The sequence below is a fragment of the Rhizophagus irregularis genome, chromosome 11 (genome assembly GCF_026210795.1).
Source record: "Rhizophagus irregularis chromosome 11, complete sequence".
NCBI lineage: Eukaryota > Fungi > Glomeromycota > Glomeromycetes > Glomerales > Glomeraceae > Rhizophagus > Rhizophagus irregularis.
This window is the reverse complement of record NC_089439.1, coordinates 717,261-742,824: the sequence shown is the minus strand read 5'-3', so window position 1 is coordinate 742,824 and position 25,564 is coordinate 717,261. Positions and strand designations below refer to the sequence as shown.

At 32.3% G+C, this 25,564-nt stretch overlaps 9 protein-coding genes across 11 annotated transcripts; 2 read left to right on the top strand and 7 right to left on the bottom strand.

Moving 5' to 3' along the window:
• Nucleotides 1-4,390: 4,390 nt before the first annotated feature.
• OCT59_002714 (uncharacterized protein) lies at nt 4,391-4,756 on the top strand (the record flags this gene model as incomplete). The annotated part of the gene is made up of 3 exons (XM_066145109.1): nt 4,391-4,490; nt 4,569-4,620; nt 4,702-4,756. 3 exons carry the CDS (start codon nt 4,391-4,393, stop codon nt 4,754-4,756), a joined length of 207 nt encoding a protein of 68 aa, XP_065995861.1.
• A 371-nt stretch (nt 4,757-5,127) lies between these two features.
• Nucleotides 5,128-6,693, bottom strand: OCT59_002713 (uncharacterized protein). The gene is made up of 2 exons (XM_025322829.2): nt 6,536-6,693; nt 5,128-6,466 (listed from the first exon to the last, which is right to left on the bottom strand). The coding sequence occupies exon 2, from the start codon at nt 6,234-6,236 to the stop codon at nt 5,400-5,402; it is 837 nt and encodes a 278-aa protein (XP_025165264.2). The 5' UTR covers nt 6,237-6,466; nt 6,536-6,693; the 3' UTR covers nt 5,128-5,399.
• A 90-nt stretch (nt 6,694-6,783) lies between these two features.
• OCT59_002712 (uncharacterized protein) lies at nt 6,784-10,425 on the top strand (the record flags this gene model as incomplete). Its single annotated transcript, XM_025312105.2, has 9 exons — nt 6,784-6,787; nt 6,923-6,942; nt 7,011-7,074; nt 7,525-7,530; nt 7,712-8,005; nt 8,183-8,413; nt 8,683-9,459; nt 9,589-9,957; nt 10,022-10,425. The coding sequence occupies 9 exons, from the start codon at nt 6,784-6,786 to the stop codon at nt 10,267-10,269; spliced, it is 2,013 nt and encodes a 670-aa protein (XP_025165260.2). The 3' UTR covers nt 10,270-10,425.
• Nucleotides 10,426-10,485: 60 nt separating this feature from the next.
• On the bottom strand, nt 10,486-11,561 carry OCT59_002711 (uncharacterized protein; the record flags this gene model as incomplete). The annotated part of the gene is made up of 3 exons (XM_066145108.1): nt 10,486-11,185; nt 11,466-11,479; nt 11,559-11,561. 3 exons carry the CDS (start codon nt 11,559-11,561, stop codon nt 10,486-10,488), a joined length of 717 nt encoding a protein of 238 aa, XP_065995860.1.
• An 899-nt stretch (nt 11,562-12,460) lies between these two features.
• On the bottom strand, nt 12,461-13,702 carry OCT59_002710 (uncharacterized protein; the record flags this gene model as incomplete). 2 transcript variants are annotated; one of them, XM_066145106.1, is made up of 1 exon in its annotated part: nt 12,461-13,702. In XM_066145106.1, one exon carries the CDS (start codon nt 13,700-13,702, stop codon nt 12,461-12,463), a length of 1,242 nt encoding a protein of 413 aa, XP_065995858.1. The 2 variants fall into 2 exon arrangements, with proteins under 2 accessions (XP_065995858.1, XP_065995859.1); XM_066145107.1 differs by having other exon boundaries at nt 12,461-13,015.
• Nucleotides 13,703-14,063: 361 nt separating this feature from the next.
• On the bottom strand, nt 14,064-14,831 carry OCT59_002709 (uncharacterized protein; the record flags this gene model as incomplete). 2 transcript variants are annotated; one of them, XM_066145105.1, is made up of 1 exon in its annotated part: nt 14,064-14,831. In XM_066145105.1, the coding sequence occupies one exon, from the start codon at nt 14,829-14,831 to the stop codon at nt 14,064-14,066; it is 768 nt and encodes a 255-aa protein (XP_065995857.1). The 2 variants fall into 2 exon arrangements, with proteins under 2 accessions (XP_065995857.1, XP_065995856.1); XM_066145104.1 differs by having other exon boundaries at nt 14,064-14,297.
• Nucleotides 14,832-18,181: 3,350 nt separating this feature from the next.
• Nucleotides 18,182-18,586, bottom strand: OCT59_002708 (uncharacterized protein; the record flags this gene model as incomplete). Its single annotated transcript, XM_025312104.1, has 1 exon — nt 18,182-18,586. The coding sequence occupies one exon, from the start codon at nt 18,584-18,586 to the stop codon at nt 18,182-18,184; it is 405 nt and encodes a 134-aa protein (XP_025165259.1).
• Nucleotides 18,587-18,731: 145 nt separating this feature from the next.
• On the bottom strand, nt 18,732-19,955 carry OCT59_002707 (uncharacterized protein; the record flags this gene model as incomplete). The annotated part of the gene is made up of 1 exon (XM_066145103.1): nt 18,732-19,955. One exon carries the CDS (start codon nt 19,953-19,955, stop codon nt 18,732-18,734), a length of 1,224 nt encoding a protein of 407 aa, XP_065995855.1.
• Nucleotides 19,956-20,030: 75 nt separating this feature from the next.
• OCT59_002706 (uncharacterized protein) lies at nt 20,031-20,546 on the bottom strand (the record flags this gene model as incomplete). The annotated part of the gene is made up of 1 exon (XM_025312103.2): nt 20,031-20,546. The coding sequence occupies one exon, from the start codon at nt 20,544-20,546 to the stop codon at nt 20,031-20,033; it is 516 nt and encodes a 171-aa protein (XP_025165258.2).
• Nucleotides 20,547-25,564: the final 5,018 nt, after the last annotated feature.

The following is a 25,564-nucleotide window of genomic DNA, read 5'->3' as shown; positions in this document are numbered from 1 at the left end:
TAGTTCTATTATTTTGTATTAACATTTTTTTAAAAAGTTATATTAAAAATTTATGTATATATGTGTGAATTTTTTTATTTTTTTTATTTTATTACTAGAAAAGTAGTATATCCAAAACTATTACAAATTAAAGTAAGACAACATTTATATGATGGACAACTAAAATACGTGTATAGAATTTTAGAAATTCATCCCCTACGGGACTTCACCTTTCGGTAAAAATTTAGGACGTCCCCCAAAAATGCCCCAGGAACCCCAAATCTACCTTCTAACCTCTCCCCATTTTTGGGGGATAATGCATTGGTCTGCCAAATGCTACTACAATCTTCACATTACCATAAGGTTAGAGTCAACCGCAATGTGCTCACAGCTCCGTCAAATTGGTAGACTACCACTTTTGGTAGTTGTAATCCCACCCCTACCATTATAACCCTGAAGGGCCACCTGGATACCAAGATGCTATAGGACATTTATGAACCATTTGGCAACAGTCCCCCATCACACTCTGACTATTATGTGGCAGAGTAATGGTTTTGACCTGAGTCAGTGACCATTCCTAGGACTCGCCATACCAGTCTACCAATGATCGCATCTACCACCTCACCATCAGTAGGCATCATTTCAGCTCCCCTTATGGGTATAGGATCTTTAATGCAGTTGGTAGCTGCACACACAGTAATATTCTAATAATTTGTTGGCTATGCAGATCAAACCTGCTGTGTCCTATTGATTGGTCAGATCAATAGGGAGTGTGTGTAGACATCTTAGGCCATTACACTAGGGACGCCAATCCTGTGTACATGTGCATGAAATTAATGAAACTTTGATAATCATATATATTATTATTAATCACATAATCATCACGAGTATACTCATATATTATCGTTAAATCATGATTTAAACTTTAGTAAGCTACTTTAATATTCTTTTAACCTTTTAAATTAATTTCTTTTTTTTTTCTAATAATGAACCATACTTTAATATGAAAACTAAAAATAAAGATAATAATATTCAACCAGTACGATATAGTATTAAATAGAGAACAACAACTCAAATAAGTAATCAATGATTTATTATCAAAAATATAATGATCTGCAATTTGACCATTTACGTTAAAGCTTAAGCTTTTTTTTTAAAAACTTAAGTTCTTCTCATTTCTCCCTTTTTTCTTTCATTCTTTCATTTTCTCTTTCTTCACCCTTTCCTTCACCTTTCCTTCTCTTATTTCCTTTATTTTATTATAACGAACTGTTGCTAAAGATTCATTTATTTTTTTTTTAGGCATTTATATTTTGGAGTATATATCCATAGAAAATTCAGTGGGATTTTCTTTAAATAAATAATTATTTTAACGAACATTTTAACATATTTTTTTGTAGATGGCGGTATATACTTAAATATGGACTAAACAATTGAGCCCTTCAAAAAATGATATGGAAAATAACTGGGTCATGATCATTATGGAGTAGAAGATATCATAGATATATTGGACTATTTATTTTTTGGATAACACGTCAGAGATTTTATTAGTATAACTTCCAATTAATTCTTTTAGTGAAACGTTTTTAACATTTCACTTCTTCCTTTTTTAGATAGTCCAGAGCGTTGGAACTCTTCTTGAATTATTTTGATTAATTTTGTCCAATTACTAATTTTTTTTTCTTTTTTTTTTAAACGGTTTTGTTCCTTAGCTCTTTGGATGCAAAACCCTATAAAAACATTCTTTTAACGAAATATTTTAGATGTTGGGTCTTTGGATGGGTGAAAGCTTTGGTAGGTTTAGGCCTTCTTAGTTTTCTTTTTTTATTTTTTTAACAACCTGTTTCTAACGGTTTGATTTTTTTCATTTTGTAGAAAGGCTTGGTTATTCAAGTATGAGTTGAGCGTGAGAAAACTCTTTCTTTCAGTCATTCATATTTTCATTTTGATGGCTCTCTTGTGGAAATGCAAGTAGATTTTAAATTTTTTAATTATTTATTCTTTTTTTTTCATCTTTGATTATAATCTCTTTTTTCAGTTTTTTAGATTCCATTTTCATATCAGTCTTCGGATACATGTGAAATTAAGAAAGAATAAGTATTTCAATTCGGAGAACTTCAAAAATGGCGAGTTTCATGTTGTAAAACTTAAATTATTTTATTTTTTATAAGAAATGTTAACATTTCTCTTTTTTTTTGTAGGTATAAATGTTTCAATTTGGGACTTCAAAATGAAAGCATACATTTGGTACATTTGGTATATGAAAAATTTTTTTTTTTTTCATAAGAAACGTTTTCTTCTTTTGTTCTCTTGTAGGTACCTTTCACGTACTTCTTATATTGGATACTGGTTACACAGTAGGTTCAAAGTTTCATTTTGAAACTTTGGTTCTTTTTTTATTTATTTTTTTTAAAAGAAACATTACTTATTTATTTTTATAACTTCCTTCGATTGGCTTCGATCTTGGATTAGGAAAACAGGTGGTTTCGAAATTTAACTTAGCAAAACTACTATTTTATTTCTTTTTAGGCCTCTGAAAATTATTATAATGTGTATCAGTGGATTATAAAGTTTAATATATATAGGTTTCAATTATTTATTACATCGTATTTTACTGTAAAATTGAAGAAATGCATATTTACGAAATAAATAGTAAATGCCACTATAAAATAATATTTGAAACAATGTAGTATTTGGTACAATTTCTTTATGATTTTTCTATGATTTTCCGATGAGAAAAACTAAGTGGAACGATCTTGAACTTTTTGGATCCACTCCACGTGGTTTGTTACAGGGTATTCGGAAAATATTGGTTCCACTTGGAATTTCCATGATGGTTCCACGTAGAATTCTCAGTAGATCTTAACCGGCAAAAACTTCCTGATGACTGCCCTACCCGCGCAGGAGATCGGTTAGGTGAGAATTTATTTTTTCGAACAAGATATAGCGTACATAGCGCGCATTTAATTTCGAGTATTTTTCCGCATTCCTTAGTCGGAAATTAACATAGCCCTCTATGGAAGGGTGGTACTCTACCGATCTAACTAGTCCGGAGCGGTGATCACCAGCTCGGAAGATTTTCTTGCTGAGCCACAAATTGTGAGACAAACCTCCGGTCACCAGTCAGTCTGTGCGACACATTAATTTCGCATATATCCAAAAGAACTTATGCAACCATACCTTTATCTTTTTTTCCCTGAACGAACGCGAAAGGAATGTGAAAATCCTTTGTTGCGACACGGGACCCACCCTATAAGTTAATATTAATGTCAAAAGCATATGCTATGAAAGGCTGAGGACTTTGCAATTCCGAGATCGTCAGGCGTAAAGCTACTTTGCGTCTTTCCGGTAGATCTACATGTGAAAAGGTTTGAAAATTCCGTACACATGTGCTTTCAAAGCTTTCTTGGCATCATACGACAATGTTAATCATATGCCTGTTGGCTTTTTATTATTCCGCAAGCTCCAGAAACAAGATATATAGCGTGGAAGAACTGGTAGAAGTTCGCTCAACCTTCCCGCGAAAAAAATAAGGTGCGTATATACCCTTTATTTTCTCATCCCTTTGGTCGTCGTTAGTAAAGATAGTAATGGAGGACTACCCACTCCCGCTAAAAGCAAATCTAAATTTTTGTAACGCAGGATGGCCAATATTACTCTCAACTGCCGTATTGTTCCAAATGGAGAACTTAATAATCTTCCATGCGATAGAACAATTACAATTGATAGGGGGCAAACAGTTAGCGCACTTGAAACCGCAATTTAAAACAATCTAGGGGCGTCTTTTAATAACATTCCTCTAGAAATTCGTCAAATTCATCCTAGCAGTGTTAATGAAAGACGTATGCAATCGCAGGCTTTAATTTCCGAATATTTAATGGTCAACCTGATACAGACTACGTTCATGTCAAAGCATATCCCGTATCACTGGAGGAAGAAGAATAATTTTTTTGTATTATGCAGTGCGATATATTCGCAATTTTTATGTACTGTGAGCTGGTTTCCGGCATGATTTATTTTATTAAATAAAGCATCGTTATACTGTTCTCGACAAATACTCGATACATGTAATTGATGTGAACACGACTCTTACTTGGTTGAGAACTGGGATACAGAAACCCTTATCGATTTTTTGAAAGAGCAGAACCTCAAAGCTTGACGATAAAAAACACTATGACGTTCTCCGCAACAGAGAAATCGATGGACAGGTCTTTATCGAAAAAAGATTTTATGCAAGCAGGGTTGGAAATGGGACCGTCTATGCATGAAACTTGCAAAAGAGGCCAAGACCCTCAAAGAAAAGCCGAAGCGTGTGTTCTCCTCGTACCTCAGCTTGAGTGAGGTGTTAGCGGAATATGGCCTGATATAGATTCCATCCCTTTGTTTGAACCACAAATTCACGAGATTCAAGATGATAACGAGGTCTTCAAGCGTTGCATGGAAGAAATTTTGGGTAGATTGTGTTCCTACGGAACTTTATAGCCAGACAGCTTGGAGGCTATGCGTAATGAGTATGTGGTAGCACTTCTTCACGCTTCCATCCATTTCGTCATGGATATAACAAACAAGGAGCTAGCATACGTCCTCAGTATGGAATAGCTGGAGAAAGAAAGCCGAGGCCGAGTCGATTATGCAATTAAGGTAAATTTTTTTCTACTCAAGCTTGTCGCAATCATGTTAACTAACTTATCACTAACACGAACTATGTAAATATGTGAGTAGGAGGCCGAAGACCTTATCTGTATCACGGAGGATAAACAACATAAGGTCCCTATAGGCTTCGCTCAGAATATCAAACAGCTTAAGAGCGCATGTGAGACGAATAAGAGGAAGAGAAAGCGGGGCGATGATGATTTTGATTACCTCCATGTTATTGTCATAACAGGTCGAGACTGGCATTTCCTTTTATATAGCCCCGGAAAAATATCTAAGGCAAGTGATACTGCATATTCGATCGAATTTACAAAGAAGGCTTTAGACTCAAACTCAGAAGAATACCAGTCATTGCGTAAGAGTGTGAGAAAGGTTTTGGGCATTATTGTGGCTAAAGGATAGGGCATGTGCGGAAGAAGAACCTGAAAGGAAGAGGGTTAGGATAGAGGGATATCGTTCGAAAAAATAAGCATGTATAGTACCATAGAAAATTCATCATGTATCACGGGAAAAGTCCCGAACATTTGTATTTATTTTTCGCATATTAATAAAATTTTTCTTGGTAAATTTTGCTGACCTCGTGTCAGAATGCTTACATAATTACAATACTGCAAACATGAGATCGGAAATCAGTTGATTATATTTCATTATTTTGGTTTACAAATATGCAAGATAAGCAAATGTTCCTATTACTTTAATTTACAAATAAATTTACAAATATGCAGGATGATCTTCTAATTGCAGAATTATGATTGATTTATATAATTTTACTTATAATAATTAATATTTAAAATTATACGATCATCCCAAATCTCTTTCGCCTTTTCCTTCATTTTAAGCTTGAACTCCTTTACAGGGATCCGTTCACCTGTGTCCTCCATGACTTCGCAAATATTATCTGGATAAATGAAAAAATTTGTAAGGCCTTCAATTAGATCTTTTCCAAGGTATTTCAGGCCTCGTTCCATCTCGTTCCATTCATACATATGGTCATCCTCATCTAATATCCAAATAACATATCCGGAGTGATCTATGAATATTGGTTGAGCACTTTTAATATCAAATTTCTCATTAAGATAACTGAAATATTCCGAATCTACAAAGTCCAATGAGTCTTTCTCTGTGATCTGGTGAAATTCCCAATGATTATTTTTATTTAGTTGTTCACGTAGGTAATCTGGCAACTCTCGCAATTTCGACAGGGAAGCTTCCTTTTTTTCGTTCTCACATCTATTGTGCGCGTTTTTATCGGAATATTCGGTTTCAACTTGGTTAGGTAGATCCAGGGATTGGTCTCTGCGCAATTCCCATAGTCCCATCCTTCTATTTTTTGCATTATCACTCCGTTCGGATCTCTCGGGAATATGTTCAAATCGTAGTCCTGTCGAATCGCAATCAAGGGGTCTCTGTTCCCCTTTTTCGGGGCTATGACTGATGCTCCGTAGGAGACTGCTGTTACTCTTTTGCGATTTGTCGTCCAGGACAAATTTATCGATGTTGGACGTATTTGGGAACTGCTGGCTGGTTCTAGGATGTTCAACCAGCTCGCTAACTGATCCAGGTGCTGACAGAAAAATTCCTCTTGTTCCATGAGGTCCCAACATTTTTTCTTTTTTTTCTTTTCTCTTTTTTTTCTCTTTTTTTTTCCTTTTTTTCCTTCGATCTTTTCTTCCTTCTTCTCTTCACTTTTCTCTTCATATGACAGTTCATCGAATATATGAAGCATATCGCATCCGGCACTGTTGTAATTGGTAAGGTGGGTTCGTCTGATATCGTTGCTATTATTGACACCGGGTTGCCATTTGGCTTTGTTTGAAAGGGTATTCGTTGCTCTCTGATGTAGAACATCAAAAGTAAATATCAATGCATGACCATTTAACAAAAACCAAACTTTTAAACGTACTTGTACGGTAGTAGAATTTTTTTGTAAATATATTGAGTCTCCATACTCTTCTTCCCCAGCTCTGCGATGCACTCCCATATCTAAAGTAAAGAATCTTGAGAAACTTTCTTTTCCCTTGTTATTCATAGAATTGGTAAATAAAAATCAGACTCACGTTCTACATCATTAATCATTAGATTCATTCTATTATAAAAGATTCGGTTGTACAATTGACCTAATGTGGCTTTTTGTGTGATCGATCTATTTATATGTGTACGACATACTACCTGATCGTTATCAGTTAATTAAGGTATGAATATTTCAATTGTGGCTGTGCATTTGCAAGGAAGCGAATCAGAACTTGCAAAGCTAATGTCTATTTTTCAGAAATTTCGAGAACTTAATTAGGTGGAGAGCAAAAATTTTCGGTGAGATTTACTTATTTCTGACTCTGCATGTTCTATGCACAACTGACGACCATTTTTATTTTATCCAGAATATCGATGTTGAGACAGATGAAATCAGATTAGAGTTAATGTTGGAATATTGTATTAGTATAGGTAGCTTAGATGAACGAAACACCGGCAGGCATTGTCATAGGAACTCTATTTCATTTTGTAAAACAAGTTTATATATTACTGAATCTTGTGGTTTATTTTTTACATCAATAAATCAGTAATTTCCGATCGTGACATTTTTTTTATCTATGCTAACGAACTTTTGAATTATTCCATCTTATATAAAAAATTATTATCGAACATGCAATCCACTGATTCATTGAGAGAATTAAATGCCAAGCTCTTAGCAGAGATTGCCGAACTTAGGAAGAAGTTTTCTGAAATTAAGACCAAGAATGATGAGCTTAAGGATAAGAATACTGAAATCCCTGAACTTAGAAGGAAGTTCGCTGAGATTGAGGCTGAGAGAGCTGAACTTTTAAGGCCAGAATTGCTGAGCTTTTAAAACAGGGTGTGGAAGAAAATAAGAGGCGTGATGCTGAGAATGCCGAGCTCAAGGTCAGAATCATAGAGTTAGAGAAAAATAAGACAGTTACCACTAAACTCGAGTCTGAAAATGCTGAGTTTAGAGATAGAATCACGAAAGTGGAACAGAGACAGATGCAAAATGATAATGTTACCATAACCAATTCTTCTAACAACAGTAACAACAGTTCATCTAACTTCAATTTTGTTGCAGAGGATCGCGGGAAATCATTGGCGGATGAGAAAATGGATGGTTCCTTTTATGAAAAGGTTTGCTTTAACAAAGAAGAACAGATGCCAGAGGTATCACCTGCCAACGTACCTGACTCAGACATAGCTCAGCTCAAACATCATGCACCTGTTTGTGAAGCTGTACCAGAGATAACAGTACCTGTCAGCCCTTCACTTTGCGAAGATGATAAAAAGACCGATGAATTCTTAGACTTGGTGCAAAAGAAAAGTGTTAGTGATAGGATAAGGCAACGCAATAAGGAGAAGAAAATTCAGCGTGAGTCAGTTAACCAGGACGTCACCTCCAAACCTGCGTACGTAGCAGAAACAGATAGTGACGATGACAACTCATAAGAGCCAAGCGATCGGAGCATTTTGGAAAAATCGGAAATTTCTGGAAATTTTGCGAATAAAATTCACAATTTTCATGATCAAAATATTGACAAATCTATAGAGGATAACCAGTTGGACTGTAATTTATCCAAAAATGATTCATCTGGAGATGACGATTTCACTGTTCCTTCCGAGCAGGCACTGGAACGTGACTTGATGCAACAATTATCTCTCCCATCCACTAGTATAGACACAGAAATTCTGCTCACCCCGCCAGTAATCGATAAAAAACAGCAATTTTCTGTTACAGCAGAGTGTATAGTCTATATGTTTCGAAAAGCTGTTCGCTCTGGTTATGATTTGCGGAAAGTTATGACAAAAGAATTAATGAAATTCGTACTATCAACAAAGTTAAAATCAATACTGCGAAACAACAAGTATACCAAGAAGTTAAAAAACTACTTCCAGATATTAGTGTTGTTAATCTACGTCAGCAACTATCTAGGGCAAGAAAATTATATAAACTATTTAATGCAGTAGGCGTGAAAAAGATAAAGCAAGTTACCTATAGTGCAAATGCAATCTCGAACCTTAACAATACTCAAATCCAAAATATTATAGTCTATGTGCTTTCTAAAGCGATCACTGGTGATCATCAGAATCCAAAAAACAATCAGATCAATGCATCGGATGTCTTAGATTCAGCTAAGGCAAGTGTATCAACCGCACCTATTCCTTCAAATCATGACTCTAATTCTTCAAGTAATTCCTCTGGTACTGATCCAAATAAGATGGAATGCCTTTATCGATATGCCGTGAAACATGGCCTCGATCCTGAGAAATTTTCGATTATTACTGAAGCTGAGAAAAAAAGATGGACCTACGCATGCCTCCGCGGTATTTTGGAGAGAGATATGAATTTTTATCGTGGTGGAATAAAGAGAAAAGAAGACCCTAGAAAATATTATACATTTCTAACAGACCGTGAAAGGTTAATCGGTGAAGAGCTATTGCGTCGTGATATTCTAAAGAGCGGTTTAAGCACTGAATGGCTAGATAATCTTATGAAAGAATGGGAGAAAATCCATACACAATTTATACAGGTTTTCGCTCAGGAATCCTCCAGCCCGAAAAAAATGGATGACAAGGTGGAGGTTGTACTACCTTTTTCCCAACCCAATAGTCCAATTCATGACCAGGCATATTTCCGCAATAAAGTCTTAAAGCTCTATCCTGACATACATCTTCATCGTAATGGTAATGCTGGAACAAATGATATATATCGTTGCAGGACAAAATCTTCATTATGCCCATCATGCGGTACAAATCATGAAGAAAATATAGTAGGTTATTATAGGAATGAAATAGGCACATCTGGCACCTCTTATCGTATAGGTTGTATGTTTAGATATACAGGGGCTCTCGAGATTCAAGCATAACACCTGAAATGCGCAGTATAGGCTAGGATAGTTCGAGTGTTATGATCTTAGAATGTTATTCGCTTTTTGCTGTCACGAATAAATAAAGTACCATTTTTTGCATGTAATCTATACTCGTCTACTTTCAATGCGGAACGAGGTAGAATATATGCCGAAATTAATAATAAACTTACCGCAGAAATCGGAAAAATTAAGGCGCGTGATGATGTTCTCACAAAAGAGGCGCAGAAAATCTTATCGATGGTTAATAACATAATCACGAGACTTAATACCATCGAAGAAGCCTGCCGTAATGATTTCTCTGCAATTAATGCTTCCATTGAAAATCTCCAAAATGAAATGATCCGTCAATATGCTGTTGCCCGAAGAATTCAACCAGTCGAAACTGACCAGCTGAGCATGGCTGACAAATCAGAAACATCAAACCAGTCACATGCAAATTCGTCTGGAAGTTCTGGTAAGCAATCCGGAATTTATATTTCATATATGTATCCATAACTTACAATTCGCTATATTTGTAGATTCTGGTCCAATAACATTCAGAGGTATTAGCTTAACTGTCTGGACCCGATTCAAGCAACTTTTCGATCAGATAAGGGATGAAAAAGGACTTAATACGGAGGAGATATGCCTTCTCGTCGCAATTGAAATTCGTGAACTTGGAGGGAAAATCAAAAAGAATACGATTCAGGGGTTTTATGAGAGAAATATCACGAAGAGGGGTGGTTACATTAGTACATTAGATGATATTGGTTTCTTTGCCATTTAAAACGTGTGTGCATGTTTTCGAGTGAATGACGTGTAACGTCGAAAAAATCAATGTTTTATTAATACAGACTGAAGGATAAATACAAATCGGGACATTACGCCCGTGATACATGCGAAAATAAATACAATGATTCGGGTTATTGCCCGTGATACATGATTTTAACGTCTGACCCGCTATGTTATGTTAATCTACACTAACTTACTCGTTCATTTCATTTCACTTCCCCACGATTTTGCTCAATGACTTTGACCTTTTTATTTCCCTCGATCCCTCACCACTTTGAGAAGCTTCCATCGGCTTCTGTGCCTCTTCCAACAACCATACAATATGCCCGAGGACCTTTTCCACCTTAGCTTGCAAATTCTCGTCTTTGTATACGACGATCACCGGTTCTGACAACTTGAACGATGGTTTCCCTTCACCGTCTAGCATACACTCCATAAAGTACCATTTTTCCGCATCAGTTACAATCCCCCATACTTTATCTAAACCGTAAGAATCGTCTATTTCGTTCACTTTGCGTTTACGACACGTCAATGATGATTCCATCTGAACTGTGGCCTGTGCGAAACCCTGTTTAAAGTCATCCCTTTTAACCTCAACTAAACCAACGACCCTATTAGTCGAACGACATTCTATTGCATAATCGAGATTTCCTTGACCGTTATGTCCTGTGATGAGTTTTTCCGGTATGATTTTGATTTTTTCGTCGTAGAACGATACACCGCTGGCCAGATAACAGTAAGAATAAATGGATTTCGTTGCCTCATATGTCATGTCTAATGGAGTAGTCTTTTGGCGGAGTTTCAGTTCGGCCAATAGATGTTTAACCACAGCTTTAGACTGTTCGCTACTTAGGTCTGCACTACCACACGAAAAAACGGGATACACGTCGATACTAGGGTTCGGGTCATCGCTAAGACCGTAGAGTTCGCATACTTTCGGAAAGGTCCATTCGTTGAAGGGCTTCGAGGGAGTCTCAATGAGTACAGTAAACTTGAGATTGACATTTGATACGAACAGCTGGAGTATCTTACGCAGGTCCTGATCATTACGAGGGGAGAACTTTCCACTGTCATTTATTATGTTGAGTACTGCTCCATCATTTTCAAGTGCCGGCGGTTTCTCCATTTCACGCATGGAATTTTTTCGATGTTCACGGTCCACTTGAAGCTCTTCGTTCGTTTCGGACTCACAACAACATCGAACGCTGTAATGCAACAACCAGGTTAAGTAATTTGAGGAAATGGTTTCATAATATGATGATTTCTTGGCAGAATCTTACGTACCATGGACAGACTTGTTGAGTAATGCTTGTAACGAAGCGAGTTTCTCCCTTAATTCCAATACCTCGTTCGAAGCAGTAGTTGTCACGGGTGGTTCAACTAAGACGTGAATATGTTTCTTGGGTGGCTTCTCGGTCCAGTAGTCTCCAATTTCGTTTATTGCGGACAGCTCGTCACTGCCATTGAGCTTTAGATTCTTCAACTGATCGTCAAGGTGATCGCCACCAATTTCCACCTTCCACAGCTTAATGTCTTTGACGTCTACATTAGCGAAAGTTTGCGGATTTTCCGCCTTAATAACCTTTTTGAGGTGGCCAACAAGCTGGTCCTTCTCAATATCGACAGGGAAAGCGTTCGCGAGTGTATTTCCTTTGACAAGACAGAGTAACGTGATAGACATAACGGCTTTTATAGCTATTTTTGCGAAATGTTATTGGCTAAACGGCCGTATACGAGGATAAGTGTGAAAAATTTTTTATTTGTGAAAAAGTGGGCGATAGGGGTAGGGATGCTAAGTGTTACGTTACGTTACATTACGTTACGTAACTTACGTTGTAAGTTACATAGACTTGATGTAACATTACATTTATATGTTTACCAGAATTAAGCTGATTCGGCCAGCATTACTCAGTTAAAAACTAATTTTGGCCGGGTTATATAATTTATATGAAAGATTTTTTTTTTTTTTTTTTTTTTTTTGGTAGGCAAAAGGCGCAAAGCGCATATTTATTTATTAAAGAAAAACCAGTACAGAGTGCCAATTTACAGATATAAGATCTATAGTAAAAACTATCTGATAACAAATCTTGTAAAAAACCTTAGTAAAGAGTTAACACATAAAACCTTACCAACGGTAACCAAAGTTGAAGTAAAATAATAAAATAAAAATAGCAAAACTCCACTGTTTAAAAACAGTAGAAATAACAAGAACGGTTATAAAAATGATCAATTATCTTACCCACCCGGTTCACAACTACTGTAAAACCCAGGATTTCTTTTCCAAATAAAATATACTCTCTAACGCCCTCTAAAAATCTATATCTTCTGTCAAAACAATTTGGGCGGTTGGTTATTTCTTCTTTTTTTTCTTCTAAAAATAACGAATCTTGTTTTCTTTTATCCTGTTTAGTAATTTCATAATTTTTTTCAAGTTGTGCCAAAAGATTGCAGCGTGGTTCCCAAACTTGTTTTTTTGTTTCTTCAAATATATATTGTAAAAGACATGTCCCTATATCAATTGCATTATTTTTCTGATTACCTCCCAATTTACCTAGAATAAACTCATAAAGTTGTGATGGAAAAATTCCTTTGATTAAATCCACAAAATTAAATTTTTCATTAGTAAATCTATTTCCAAAAACATCTAAATTGATAATTTCTTCTGTTGTAATATTTTTGACTCCTTTTTCTATTAAGAGCATACGCAATTTGTCTATACATTTCTCAATTATAAATTTCATTTTTTTCCTATTATATCTACAGGTCCAAACATGAATAAAATCTTCTTTCTTCTTATTACATATAACACATTTGAATCCACAATATAAATCATATGAGGATTTTTTTAACTGCTCTATCGTAGGAATTTCTTCTATCAGTCTTTGTATCTTCATCCGTTTTTGTTTTTCAATCCATTTATTTGTCAAAAATGTATATTCTTCTTCTTGTTGTTTGTTTAAATAATAAAAAACTATATTCCATTTTACATCTAAAAATCTATATCGTTTATTTCTGTTTAGATTTAAGAACTTTTCTAATCCCTCTATTCTAGTTATTAATCTAACAAAATGTCGTATATTCATCTCTATTAAATGTCCATTCCAAACAAGAGGAAATTTATACTGTTCTGCATTATATATGACTAGCGTATTAGTTAAACTATAATCTAATTCATAACTATCTTTAATTTCTTTATCTACTTGATTATGTAAAACGTCATCTGAATGTGCATTTACTTTAACTATTTTAACATCTAGCGTTTGATCTTCCAAAAGTTCCTTAATATTAAACCAAATAGCATTGTTGTTTGAGAATTTCAATATATCACGTGTTGTTGTTACCACTATATCACTTGTTAATAAATTAAAGTTATTGACTATATTCTGACAATCTGTATAAACAGTGCATTTTTTCCCTGGAGGTATCATTAGAAGAGCTGTAAAGAATGCCATCGTTTCTGCCTTAATTGATGTGATCCATTGTTCTATTGTTGAAAAATATTTATCTATCAAATTATTATTTTCATCATATATCATAACACCAAAAATTGAATTGATATTTTCTGTCCCTTGATTTCTGACCGAGCCATCTATATAGAATAAGATTTTCTCTGATTTGTTGTTAGTTATTCTTTCTTTTATTCGTCTAATTTTTTGATGTGCTATATTATATTGACTTCTTTTTTCTAAAAACTTATCTATGTTATCTTTTGAAATGATGTATTCATTGACATATTCCTTTATCCTTGAATGATCATATAAAATTCCAGTTCTAAAAGCATAGTTATACCTATAGCTCTGAAAAATAATATTCACTAATACCTTCATAAAAATAAGTATTATTTCCTAATGCTTTATTATGATTGTGTCCATTCCATCTATTTGCTGATATTAAAAATGTATTATCCATTCTTTCTATGATTAGACATTTAGTTTTTGCTTTATCTTTGAATATCGACGCATTTTGTATTCCAATTTCACATCCTCCACATTTTTTTAAAACTAAATTTTTTTCTTTTTCCATTGATATATTTTCAAAATGATTTGAAAATGCTAGTTTGTTATCTAAATCCAATTCAACAATTTTTCCAAATACTATTCTATTTTGATAAACTCCTCTTGATAATTTTGAAATAATCGTAGCTCCTTTATTGGGTTTAGTTTCTGCAGTAATCAAAATTGTACCTTTCATATTACAGATGTCATCATCTAATTCAACCATATTTGCTAATTTTTCCGACTTAATACTGTAAGTGGCTTTGGAGTAAGTCATTTCTTCAATAATTTCATGGTAAAACTTCGTGTATTTCTGTAATTTCTTCTTTTTGTTTAATTTAATAAAACTTCTAGATTCCAATTCTTCTATTGATAGTATATACCTATTGTCCAAAGTAGTAATCTGATCTAAAAAGATGATATTATTATCCTTAAAAAATTTAAAATTTGCTGTATATACTTCTATTGATAAAATATCCCTCAAAGCTGTTGGTCCTCCTTCAATACTGAAATCACTTAAAATTTTGTCATTTTTTAGTATATTAAAATTATTTTCTATCATGAGTTTAATATTGTTTACTATAAAATGTCCTATATATTTTTTTTTGTTGATACGCTTAATAATTTGTAATACTTTATCGTCGATTATATATAATGGATGATTTTCTAGAAGTAATTGACGCTGTAAATCCATAAATCTAATTTTCATTATCATGCCTAAAACGCCTTTATCATTTATCTGTAGAGTAAAATTAGTAATCTTTGCCTGTTTTTGATTTGCTACGAAATTATTCAAATTGTAAATAAAATTAGTTTCTAAAATAGCATTTGAAGCTGTTTTAGCAAATTTTAATTTGTTTTTGATGAACATTCTAAATGGAGCCATGAGTTTATCTAGACTAACATCTTCAATAACGTAAAGTTGAGATCTATATTCAACAATTGAAATAATGAGAGCGTTAAAGAGGTAAATCATCATCTTGTCGGTAATACCCTTTTTGCTGGATAAGTTTTTGATAATAGCTTTAATTTCATTTTTGATTTGTTGTTTGACGTGTTTGTTGTCATTATATGCATTTATCCATACTCCTAAAAATCTTGATGACTGATCACGTGTTGTGGGTTCAACTTCAATTGTATCAAGACCAAAAATAATTCTAACTTTCTTATCGAGAGGATTTTTCTTGTTAATATTCTTTCTAAGTAAAAGTTCAGACTTTTGTTTATTAATTTTGATGTCGTTAAGTCTATAGAATGAATCTGCTATCTCAAGGATTTTTTCTAAATTTCTCTTATTATTTGCAATAAATCCAGTGTCGTCCATATATGCACAACCAGGGAAAATAATAGATCTTGGTCTGAAGATATTTTCATAAATATTTATACATTCTTGAGTTTCCATTTTAAATCCTAGGTTTGTATTTCTAATTCTTGTAAGAAGAGGGTCGTAGTAGATTATCCATAAAAGAGGTGAAATTATTTCTCCTTGGTCTATCCCTGTTATCATCTCAAAAGGTTGTGTTAATCCTGTTGGTATAAATACTTGATTTGTTCTATTTTTAAATAAATTTGTCAAAATATATATTATCTTCTTCGGGATCTTGATTCGTTCTAAAGCTTTTTCTAGCATATAGATGTTGATTCTATCGTATGCTTTATCACATTTCTTTTTTGTTATCATTTGCATAATTTATAATTTCATTTACAATTCTCAAGGGTTCAAATGTTGATTTTTTTGGAAGTCCTGCAAATTGATAACCTTTTAAAATATCATTAGTAATAAAAATGTTTGACAAACGATTTGTTAGTATTTTAACGAAAAATTTCCTTGCTGTTTCTAGTAGGGTTATTGGTCGTGTATTGTTTAAATCATAACGCCATGGTTTTGGTTTTGGTATTGGATATATATGAGCTCGTAACCAATCTTTTGGTAAATTTCCTGTTTCTAATATGTCATTAAAAATTTCTTGTATTAATTCTTTTAATGGTTCTATAGTTAGTTTTATATCTTCGTATGACATTCCAGTAAGTCCCGTAGCTTTTTCCCCAGGAAGCATTTTAGCTGTTTCTAATAATTCTTCTATTGATATTGGTTTAAGAACACTATCATATATTGATGATGAAATTTCATCTTTAGGTTGATATTCATCAATCCAATCCTGAGGAATTTCTTTAATTCTATTTATAGATCCAGCACAGTTTTGGAAGTGCTCAGCAACAATTTTCTTAATTTCATTTTCGTCTGTGATTAGAATATCATCTCCTTCTTCGTCTTTAGTAATTACTCTATCTATATGTATTTTTTTAAATTCTCGTTCCATAACATTATCTATCATCCGTTTTTTATCAAATTCTAAGTCTTGTTGTCTTTTCTCTATTGCTTCTGTAATCTTCTTTTCTTTCCTTTTCATTAATTCCGTGTTAAGATTAATTTGCGCTATACTAAACAGTTCTTCTGCTTTTTTAATATATATCATATACAACAATTTACTAAAATTATAACTTGTTAAATAGAAATCTCCACCTATATCTAAAGAATCAAGCATTTTTTGTAAGTTTTTAACAATAATCTTCCATTTTTCTTTAAGCAAAGAAAGTTTCCGTTTTTTCTTAACACATCTTCTAAGATAAACTATAAATCTATAAAATTTATAAACCATGCTAGTTTTTAATTCTTCATCTGGTTTTTCAGTTATGACTTTAATTTCTGTATGTTCTATCCCCTTTTTTTTGACTGTTGATATGACGTGATTATATATATTCCATTTTTCTTCTATATTATTTGGTGTAAATTGTTCTATACGATTATTTAATTCTGCTTTTGCACTTTCTCTAATTTGTTCTTTCTTTTCATCTGTTAGTTTATCATAACTGTATTTAATTCTATACGATGGAATTTTCGTCTTCTTTAGTACTGATTGTGGTAGTAACTCTTTTCTATCTAATTTAACTATCAAAAGTTTATGATCTGTATCGTTATATTCATTTTGTATTATCTTCGCATTTATTAAGGCGTTGTCTAAGTTTCCTGATATCCAGATGTAGTCTATTCTAGAAAAGGTAGCATAGTTTTTAAAGGAGCTATATCTTTCTTCTAATTGTTGGTCATCTATATCTAGTAAGTTCTTATGTGCATCTATAAAATCATGATTTTCTAAGTATTTAAAAATATTAAATTGGTTATCTATTCTAACATTTCTATTTCTTAATTTTTCATATTTTCCATAATTTAGATTAAAATCTCCTAAAATTATAATTTGTTGTTGATTTCTTCTAGAAGTTTTGATCATATTAATAACTAACTGATTAATAGTTTGTTGTTCTTCCCTAGCTTGTTTACAATTTCCACTTTTATTGTATATCGAAATAATTGATAATTTGTTATATTTACTGAATTCAAAATCAATTTTAATTATTCTTCCTAATTGAACTTGAACGTCACTAATATTATTTGCTATTTGTTTTTTAATAAAAACTATTACGCCTGTACTATTTTGTTTGTTATTATCTATAGTCCCTTGTATAATGTATTCTTCGTTAATTCCTATTTCTTTTGCCATAAATTTTGCATTCTTAATATTAATCTTTGTTTCTGTTAATGCTAAAAAATCCAAATTATATTTTTTCAGAATATCATAAATATTCATCAATTTTAGTTGATTAAGTGTTCTAATATTCAATGTAGCTATATTAAAAAAAACTTTGGTTGTAAGTTCGATATTTTGATGATTATGATCAGAATTGTGATTATTTTTATTATTTTGTTGTGAATTCTTCTTTTTTTTGATTCTTTTTTTATAGTTTCGTATATGAATAGGATCATTGCTTTTTCTTTTTCCATCAGTAAAAGGGGGTTATTGGAATTTAATTGTATATGTTGGATATTAATATTAATTTGATTGTCCATCATTATTAATTATTATTGTTATTTGAAGTAGAAGCGTTGTTATCCCCCTTAATAACAGTGCTTTTTTGTTTTTTGTTACTGTTGTTATTATTATCTTGGTTTTGATATACTTTTTCAAACTTTGAACTCATATTTTGCAACATATTCATCATAGCTTTCATGGTATCATCAGCTTTATCCATTCTGTTAGAGAGCAAATAAACGTTATTAGCTGCATTGGTACCTGATCCGCTAGATTCGTCATTTCGAACCCTTTTGTTATTACTATTGAAAACTAAACCTCCTCTTTTCTTATTTTGAACATCTCCAGAAGGTGCAGCTGTACGATCTTTTAAGTTTGGATTATGATGGATTTTGATCGTATTTAACTCTTTTCTCATTTCATTTTGTTCTTTAATCATACAGTCCATCATGTCTTTAATTTTTGCGAAATCATTTTTAATCTCTTGTAAATTTTCATTAGTTTGTCATTGTACATGTACCTCTTTTTCATTATCGCTCATATGCATCGATCCTCCTTTTTTAGTTCCTTCAGAAAGATCATGTGATCTGAAGTTACGTCTGATTTTTAGGAGGCTCATCCCAATCATACATTGAAGATTCTTCCATATTATAATTTTCATCTTCTTCTTCAAAAGAATCTATATAATTTTCCGTTTCATAATTCTGATTAATATTTCTCTTATTCCAATATCTATTAGGGTATTTGTTACGATAATTCATTTGTGACGATTCTTCATCATATTGTTGTTGTTGTTGATTATTCTGATTATTCCTTCTTGTTCCTCTTGCCGCAGCTTGGGCGTATGTTGAAGGAATTTGTTGAGAGTTAGTATTACTTTGGTTAAGATGACTTCGTTTAATTTCTCTGATTTGACGGAAGTAATCATTCTTTCTCATTGGTCGTCTGTGTGGTGATATATAATCACAATCTCTGATATAATGGCCTGTATATCCACAACGGAAGCATGATTGTACGTTAGGATCAGACCACTCTGTTTGTTTTTCTCTGATAATTAGAAGTTTATCCATTGCTGCTTCCATAACTTCTCGGCTTCTAAAATATACATAAGCATATTTCTGTGTTTCGTTTGTATATGTATTACGTGGTATATAGAATTCTACTACATCTGATGTGTCAATAAACTCTTTGAATTCAATTGCTTGAGCATTCGATGGTATCCCGTTGAGTTTTTTACAGAACTTTCGTAAATTTTCTCTAATATCATTATTCATCAGGAATGGTGTAACATAAAGCATTTCACCATATATCCATAATGAATTATTATCATAAAAACGGTTAACACTATCAGCATTTTTATAAGTAATATATATTACTTGTTTATTAGGGACATGTACATGTGGCCTTCTAGAATAGCATTCATCTTCAATCAACTCGCCATATTTCCTCATGAAGGGCTTAACAATAGCCGTAGTGATCTGAAGCGAGGCATTAAAAATTTGTATAACACGATCACGTGATTGTTGATTATTCTGTTTGATTCTATTTCTTCGTGTAATGACTTCTTCAAAATGATATTCTATTTCATCGCAAGTATATGGAATCTCTTTTAAGGTTGTAAATGTTTCTTGCGTAATAAGGATTGCTTGTAAGGAAATTCCTACAATTTTCTTAAACGCACTTGTATCTTCTGTTTGAGCTGAAGTTGTATCATTAAGCGGATTCTTTATAATTTTTTGTGTAGTAACCTGAATAGTAAGGCTAGTAATATCATCTTGTTTCAGCCTAACATCTTCTAGTATATTATTATGCACCATTTTTAAGAATTTTTTATATTCTTCTAATAAAGACAAATCAGAAACTGGAATTGATAGCTTAGCGATAATCCTGTTTTATTCTAGTTTATGTACTTGCGTGACATCATTTGGATCATCCACAATCATTTCTATATCAGGTAAATCTGGTTGTTGATCATGCATCATATGGTCACTCTTTTCAGCATTGTTTTGATCAGGGCTAACATGATCATCGATTGGCTGATCATTTGTTTGTTTGTTTACATCATCTGGATTGACCGGAGGCATAGAAACTGATTGGCCCATATTGTTATTATCCATTCCAGGCGAAGATACCAAGAAGACTGGAGAAGAAGAAGCGTCTCCAATATGTCCAGGTTGTGTTGTGAACCTTATTTGTTGTTGTTTCTTCTTTCTTTCAGTACGCTTGTTAAAAGCCTCTTTAGGCTCCAGAGTTTTATTAACGTTGACTAAGGGAGAATCTTTTGCCTGAGCAGTGGTATTATTTTCACGAAAAGAACTCTTAGCGAAACTGTCACTTTGTGAGTCAGCCTTTTGTTTGGCTGTTTCTGAGCGTGTACGTTGTGAAGGTAGAGACGTTGGCGGCGCCATATTGTCAAGTTCAAATATATGTTCTGTAAAGCCTGGGTATGAAGAGTTAAAATATGCCAGTTTTGTAAATAAATTTATTCGCGAAAACTATGGTGAGTGACAGAAGCAGAAAGAGTTTTTTCTCTCTTATACTTTATAATTTATATGAAAGATTTGTTGCATAAAAAAAGATCGGGCGCAATTTAATTACATAATTATTTTTTTGGTGTGACCGATTTATAAAATTTTTTATTTCTTGATTTTTTTTTAATGGGATCGGAACAGAGAAACTATTTGTAAGACCAAGAAGGAACACTAAAATTTACTTAAAGAACTTAATATTTTTTAAATTTTGTTGAAAACGGAGTTTTAGAAAACTAATTAAAAGACGAAATTGGTGAGTATGAGGAAGAACGTCAGCATTTACTTAATTAACCATTAGTAATGTTCCTTCTTCTATTTTGTAGGAAAACAGAGCTTTGGGAAACTGTTTAAAAGGCAAAATGAGTGAGTATGGGAGAACGTCAGCATTTACTTAATAAAACAGTACTATAAAACAGTACTAATGTTTTTCTTTAAATTTATAGAAATGGCAACGAACCGCTGATTGCATAATCATTTATTTTTAAATCGTAAGAAATACATATCAATCATCTAAATCTAAATCAAACTCACTTTCTTCATATTCTGTTAAAGTTTTGAAATTGTTATCAATGTCACCTTCCAGTTCTTTATCTGATTCTTCACCTAACTTTTCGTCATCTGATTCTAAATCACTCATTTTTACGCCACTTTTAATTAATTCTTTGACCATAAGTGGCACTTCCAATTCTCGAAGAATTCTAATATTCCAATATATATATACTAATTTTTCTGCTCGATCAATAACCATTCTATTTCGCAATTTGGAATGAATAAAATTATATGTAGACCAATTTCTTTTACTTACTGCTGAAGAAGCCGGAATTGATAAAACTTTAATTGCAACCGAACTAAGTAGTGGGTATCTTGACTTTAATAAATTCCACCAATTAATTGGCATTTGATTTAATCCACTTCACAAATGTTTTTTAGCAAATCCTCTGCGTCTTCCTATATATTCACTTAATTCAATTAATACCCGAACTTCATTCTCTTTTCCAGCAATATGTATAATTTCTTCTTCTATAATATCATGCCAATTACCACTATTTACTAGTTCTCCATTAAATCTATGATCTAATCTATATACAACAATAACTGCAGAATTATATAAAAAGTTGTCCTACCGATATTTAGCTCTATCTATTGAATATTCAACTAAATCATTTGGAATTTTATTATTTAATAAAATGTTATTTTCAATATCTCGTAATGTTACAAAAGCTGATGAAAGATAAGGTTCGTCTCCTTCTAATTTTCGTATAAAATTTATAAATAGTCCCAAAAAATCACAAAGATTTTTAAGTTCTTCCCAAAAACAATCATCAATAATGTAATTTTTAATTTCTTGATTTAAAATAATATTTTCTTCTGCCAACAATGCTCTCATTGCAATTTTTGTTTTCAAAATATGATCTAAACACTCAAACACTGACATCCATCTTGTTTCAACAGTTAATGTTAAAGCAACTTCATATCCATACTTTTCTTTTTGTATTCTCCGAAGTGTAGCTAATGGAATTTGGTGATTACGAAAATATAAAGCCAATCGTTTCGCTTTTTCTAAGATATCATTAGCCCATTTGTGTTTCATTATATCTTTTACCCACAATTAATTCCATGTGCCCAACATCCAAGAAAAATCTTATCAGCATACTTTTCTGTAAGTATTCTCCATGCTGATTTCATATTATTAGCATTATCAGTTATTACAGCCGTAAATTTGTCAATTCCAATTGATATCATACATTCTTCTATACCTTTGGCTATATTTTCCCCAGTATGATGCTCTTCTTTTGTATATACTGATTTATAAAAAATAGGTTTTGGAGTTGTTATCATGTAATTAACTATTGGAGCTTTATTTATGTTTGACCATCCATCACTAGTTATGCAAAAATATGGTGTTTCATTAAAAACATTTCGGACTAATTTTTTCAAATCTTTATATTCTTTATTTAGTAAATTACCAGATAATGTGTGACGTGACGGAATTTGAAATGAAGGACATGCTTTTTGTAAAAATGCTTAAAAATCAACATTTTCTATTATATTAAAAGGAATTCCAGTACTGCAAAATGCACGAACTAATAATGATTCTAATTCTTCCTGATCTTGTTTTGTAAAAGAAGGCATATAGTGATTTAAAGTAGTTTGTTTACGTTTATTAGTTTGGTTTACAGTAGGTTTAGGTTCAGATACGATGGATTCCATTGTAATTTTCCTTGCAAGACAAGTATTAAGATGTTCTTGTAATCTTGTCACGTTTTTTGCCCATTCAGAATTACAATATATGCATTTATATCATTTTTTTCCATTGGAGTCTATTGTTTCTTCAAATTCTGACCAGAAAGAATATCTTTGTTTCAGCATTTTTTTAAAAATTGATTATCTTTGATCATCTTTAATTTATATCAAATTAAATGTTACAATAAAATAGTGTAACGTAACTTATAGAAAATTACCATAACGTAACAATAAATTTCATAAATTACCTTCCCTACCGCCAGAGCTTACTGCCTTTAAATGGCAATTGCTCGAACACAATAGGGAAACTTTTGGACGATTAATGCAGGATTTGACTAAGACGCGTAAGAGATTGATTGAGTCCAATTACCAGTTGTGCCATGAAATCAAGGATTTGAAAATGAAGGTGCGGAAGGCAGAAACTTTTCTCACTTATCTGAAGTCTTCAACTAACCCAACTTCAGGGGCTCATTCCAGCCCAAACTAATCGCTAATGGATCGTTTATTGCCTTAGTAAAATCAAAAACCACAAAGTTTCAGTTTCGCAAATGCCTATCAATAACCTTAGATGCTTTTTTAGGATAATCAGTATATTGCCACACAATTCTGGCTATATCATCCTAACTTCTCGCACCTCAGAACAGAACTAAATGTAAGACATTTTCATGAATTATTTTAGGAGTTTGTGTATACTTCTGACTCACGTATATGCTTGATACACCTTGATGTCAGCTGCTAATGAAATATGGAACAATTCGATCCTGTATCTTCTTCGATTCAGCGCAAATATTCTTGAAGACTACAACAGTATTTCTATCTGGGGAAAATTTAGTTACTTCTAGGATGGAATCTGCCTTTAATACGCAAAATGTTATATTTTCCTGATATAGCTTCAGGGCTTCTGCAAATAGTTTGTAGTAATTTTTAACCAATACCCATTTGGGTTCGTGAATATGCTTTCCGATTAGAACTAGATCATTATTTTTTACATAACAGTGAGGGAGGCGTCAAGGTTTATCAGAGCCTGCCTCTCCCCTTTCTTTTTCTTTTGCAGACGCTAGATTTTATTTCTAAGGAAAAGATTAAGAATCATATTAGTCTTTCCACTATCTGATCTGCCACAAATTAACAAACGAAAAGAAAAAGCAAGATTTGCGAGATGATTGATATTCTTCATACTTTTTGCCTCGTCAAGATGGTAGATGTAATATTCCATTCTTCTCATTCTGATTGGGCAGTTTTTTTGCAATAAGGATAAAATGATTTGCAATTTTCTGAGACTGCGCAGCTCATCAAAGACTGACAGCCCGTCATCTTCACCTATCTCCGCATCTGATTCATTGATCCACCATCAGGAAGTTACAGAAAAAATGTGCATTACATGTACATTTATGCAAATCATGTACATTGCAATATTCATTCTTTTTAATGTACAAGTAATATTTATTGACAATATCCATTATTTGCAACATCTAGTAATAAACATTTGCTGTACATAATACTGATGTTAAGTGATGTACATTATAATATAATTATACTATAAATACTATAATTTTTTTTTTATTTTTAAATCACAAAGTAAACTGAGTTACAGTAAAAAATTACAAGGACCCTATCACTACTAAAGCCTAAAGTAATTATAACAACTGATAACCAAAATACAACTGACCCTTGCAGAATCAGAATATTGCCACCTTGGTGTAAAATAGAAAAATGAGTAGGAGCTAGATCATGAACCCTCTTCCGAACATACAGATAGGGATGTAAAATTACCGTAATTTATAAAATTTATTGTTATGTTACGGTAATTTTCATATAAGTTATATGTTACATTATGTTATTGTAACATAAAATTTTTTTTTTAATCAAAATCTGAAGAAACAATAAATCCCAATAAAAAAATGATATAAATATAAATACTGTAATTCTGAATGAACAAAAATGCAACAAGATTGCAGGAATATGTTAAAACTTGTATGATAAGATCATAAAAAAAGTTGAATCTGAAACTGTAAAACATGATAATAAGCTACTTTTTATTTGTTAATGTTCATTATAAATTATAAACTTGGCCAAGATTAAGGTAATACTGGCTGAATTATCTTAATTCTGGTAAACATATCAATTTAATGTCAGAAACTTAGTGTTTTGTGACTTAGCAGTTATGTGTTCGTCACCCAATATTTTTGAATTCGTATCTATCTTGTGACGACATTTTTTGCTAAGTTTTCAATAATATTTCGATAAAATTTTAACAAAAACCAGTCTTGAAATAGTGACGAGCTGGAATAATAATCTTAAATAACCTCAAACATCAGTTGGAATAATTTAATCGAGACATTTGTGCAATGTATCTGCGAGTATACAACTATTGACTAAATCATTTTTTAAGATTTCAAAAATATTTTTTTTGTTTCATATTTATTTTATTTTAAAAATTTTTATTTTATTTTATTTTATTTTTTGAAGTGTTAAATTTGTGAAATTAGATGAAATACTTTGCTAATAACCAAAAATTTGCTAAATGTATTTTAGTCTTGTAGGACATCGTACAATACATTAATTGTAATATTAATTTATTAACAATAAATTGTAAAAAATTTAAGAAGTTTGCTATTTACCACCACTGGTGGTCAGTACCGGCGTCACAT

Coding starts and splice junctions, on each gene's coding strand:
- OCT59_002713 (XM_025322829.2), bottom strand. CDS start 6,236: ATGTTGGGACCTCATGGAACAAGAGGAATTTTTCTGTCAGCACCTGGA.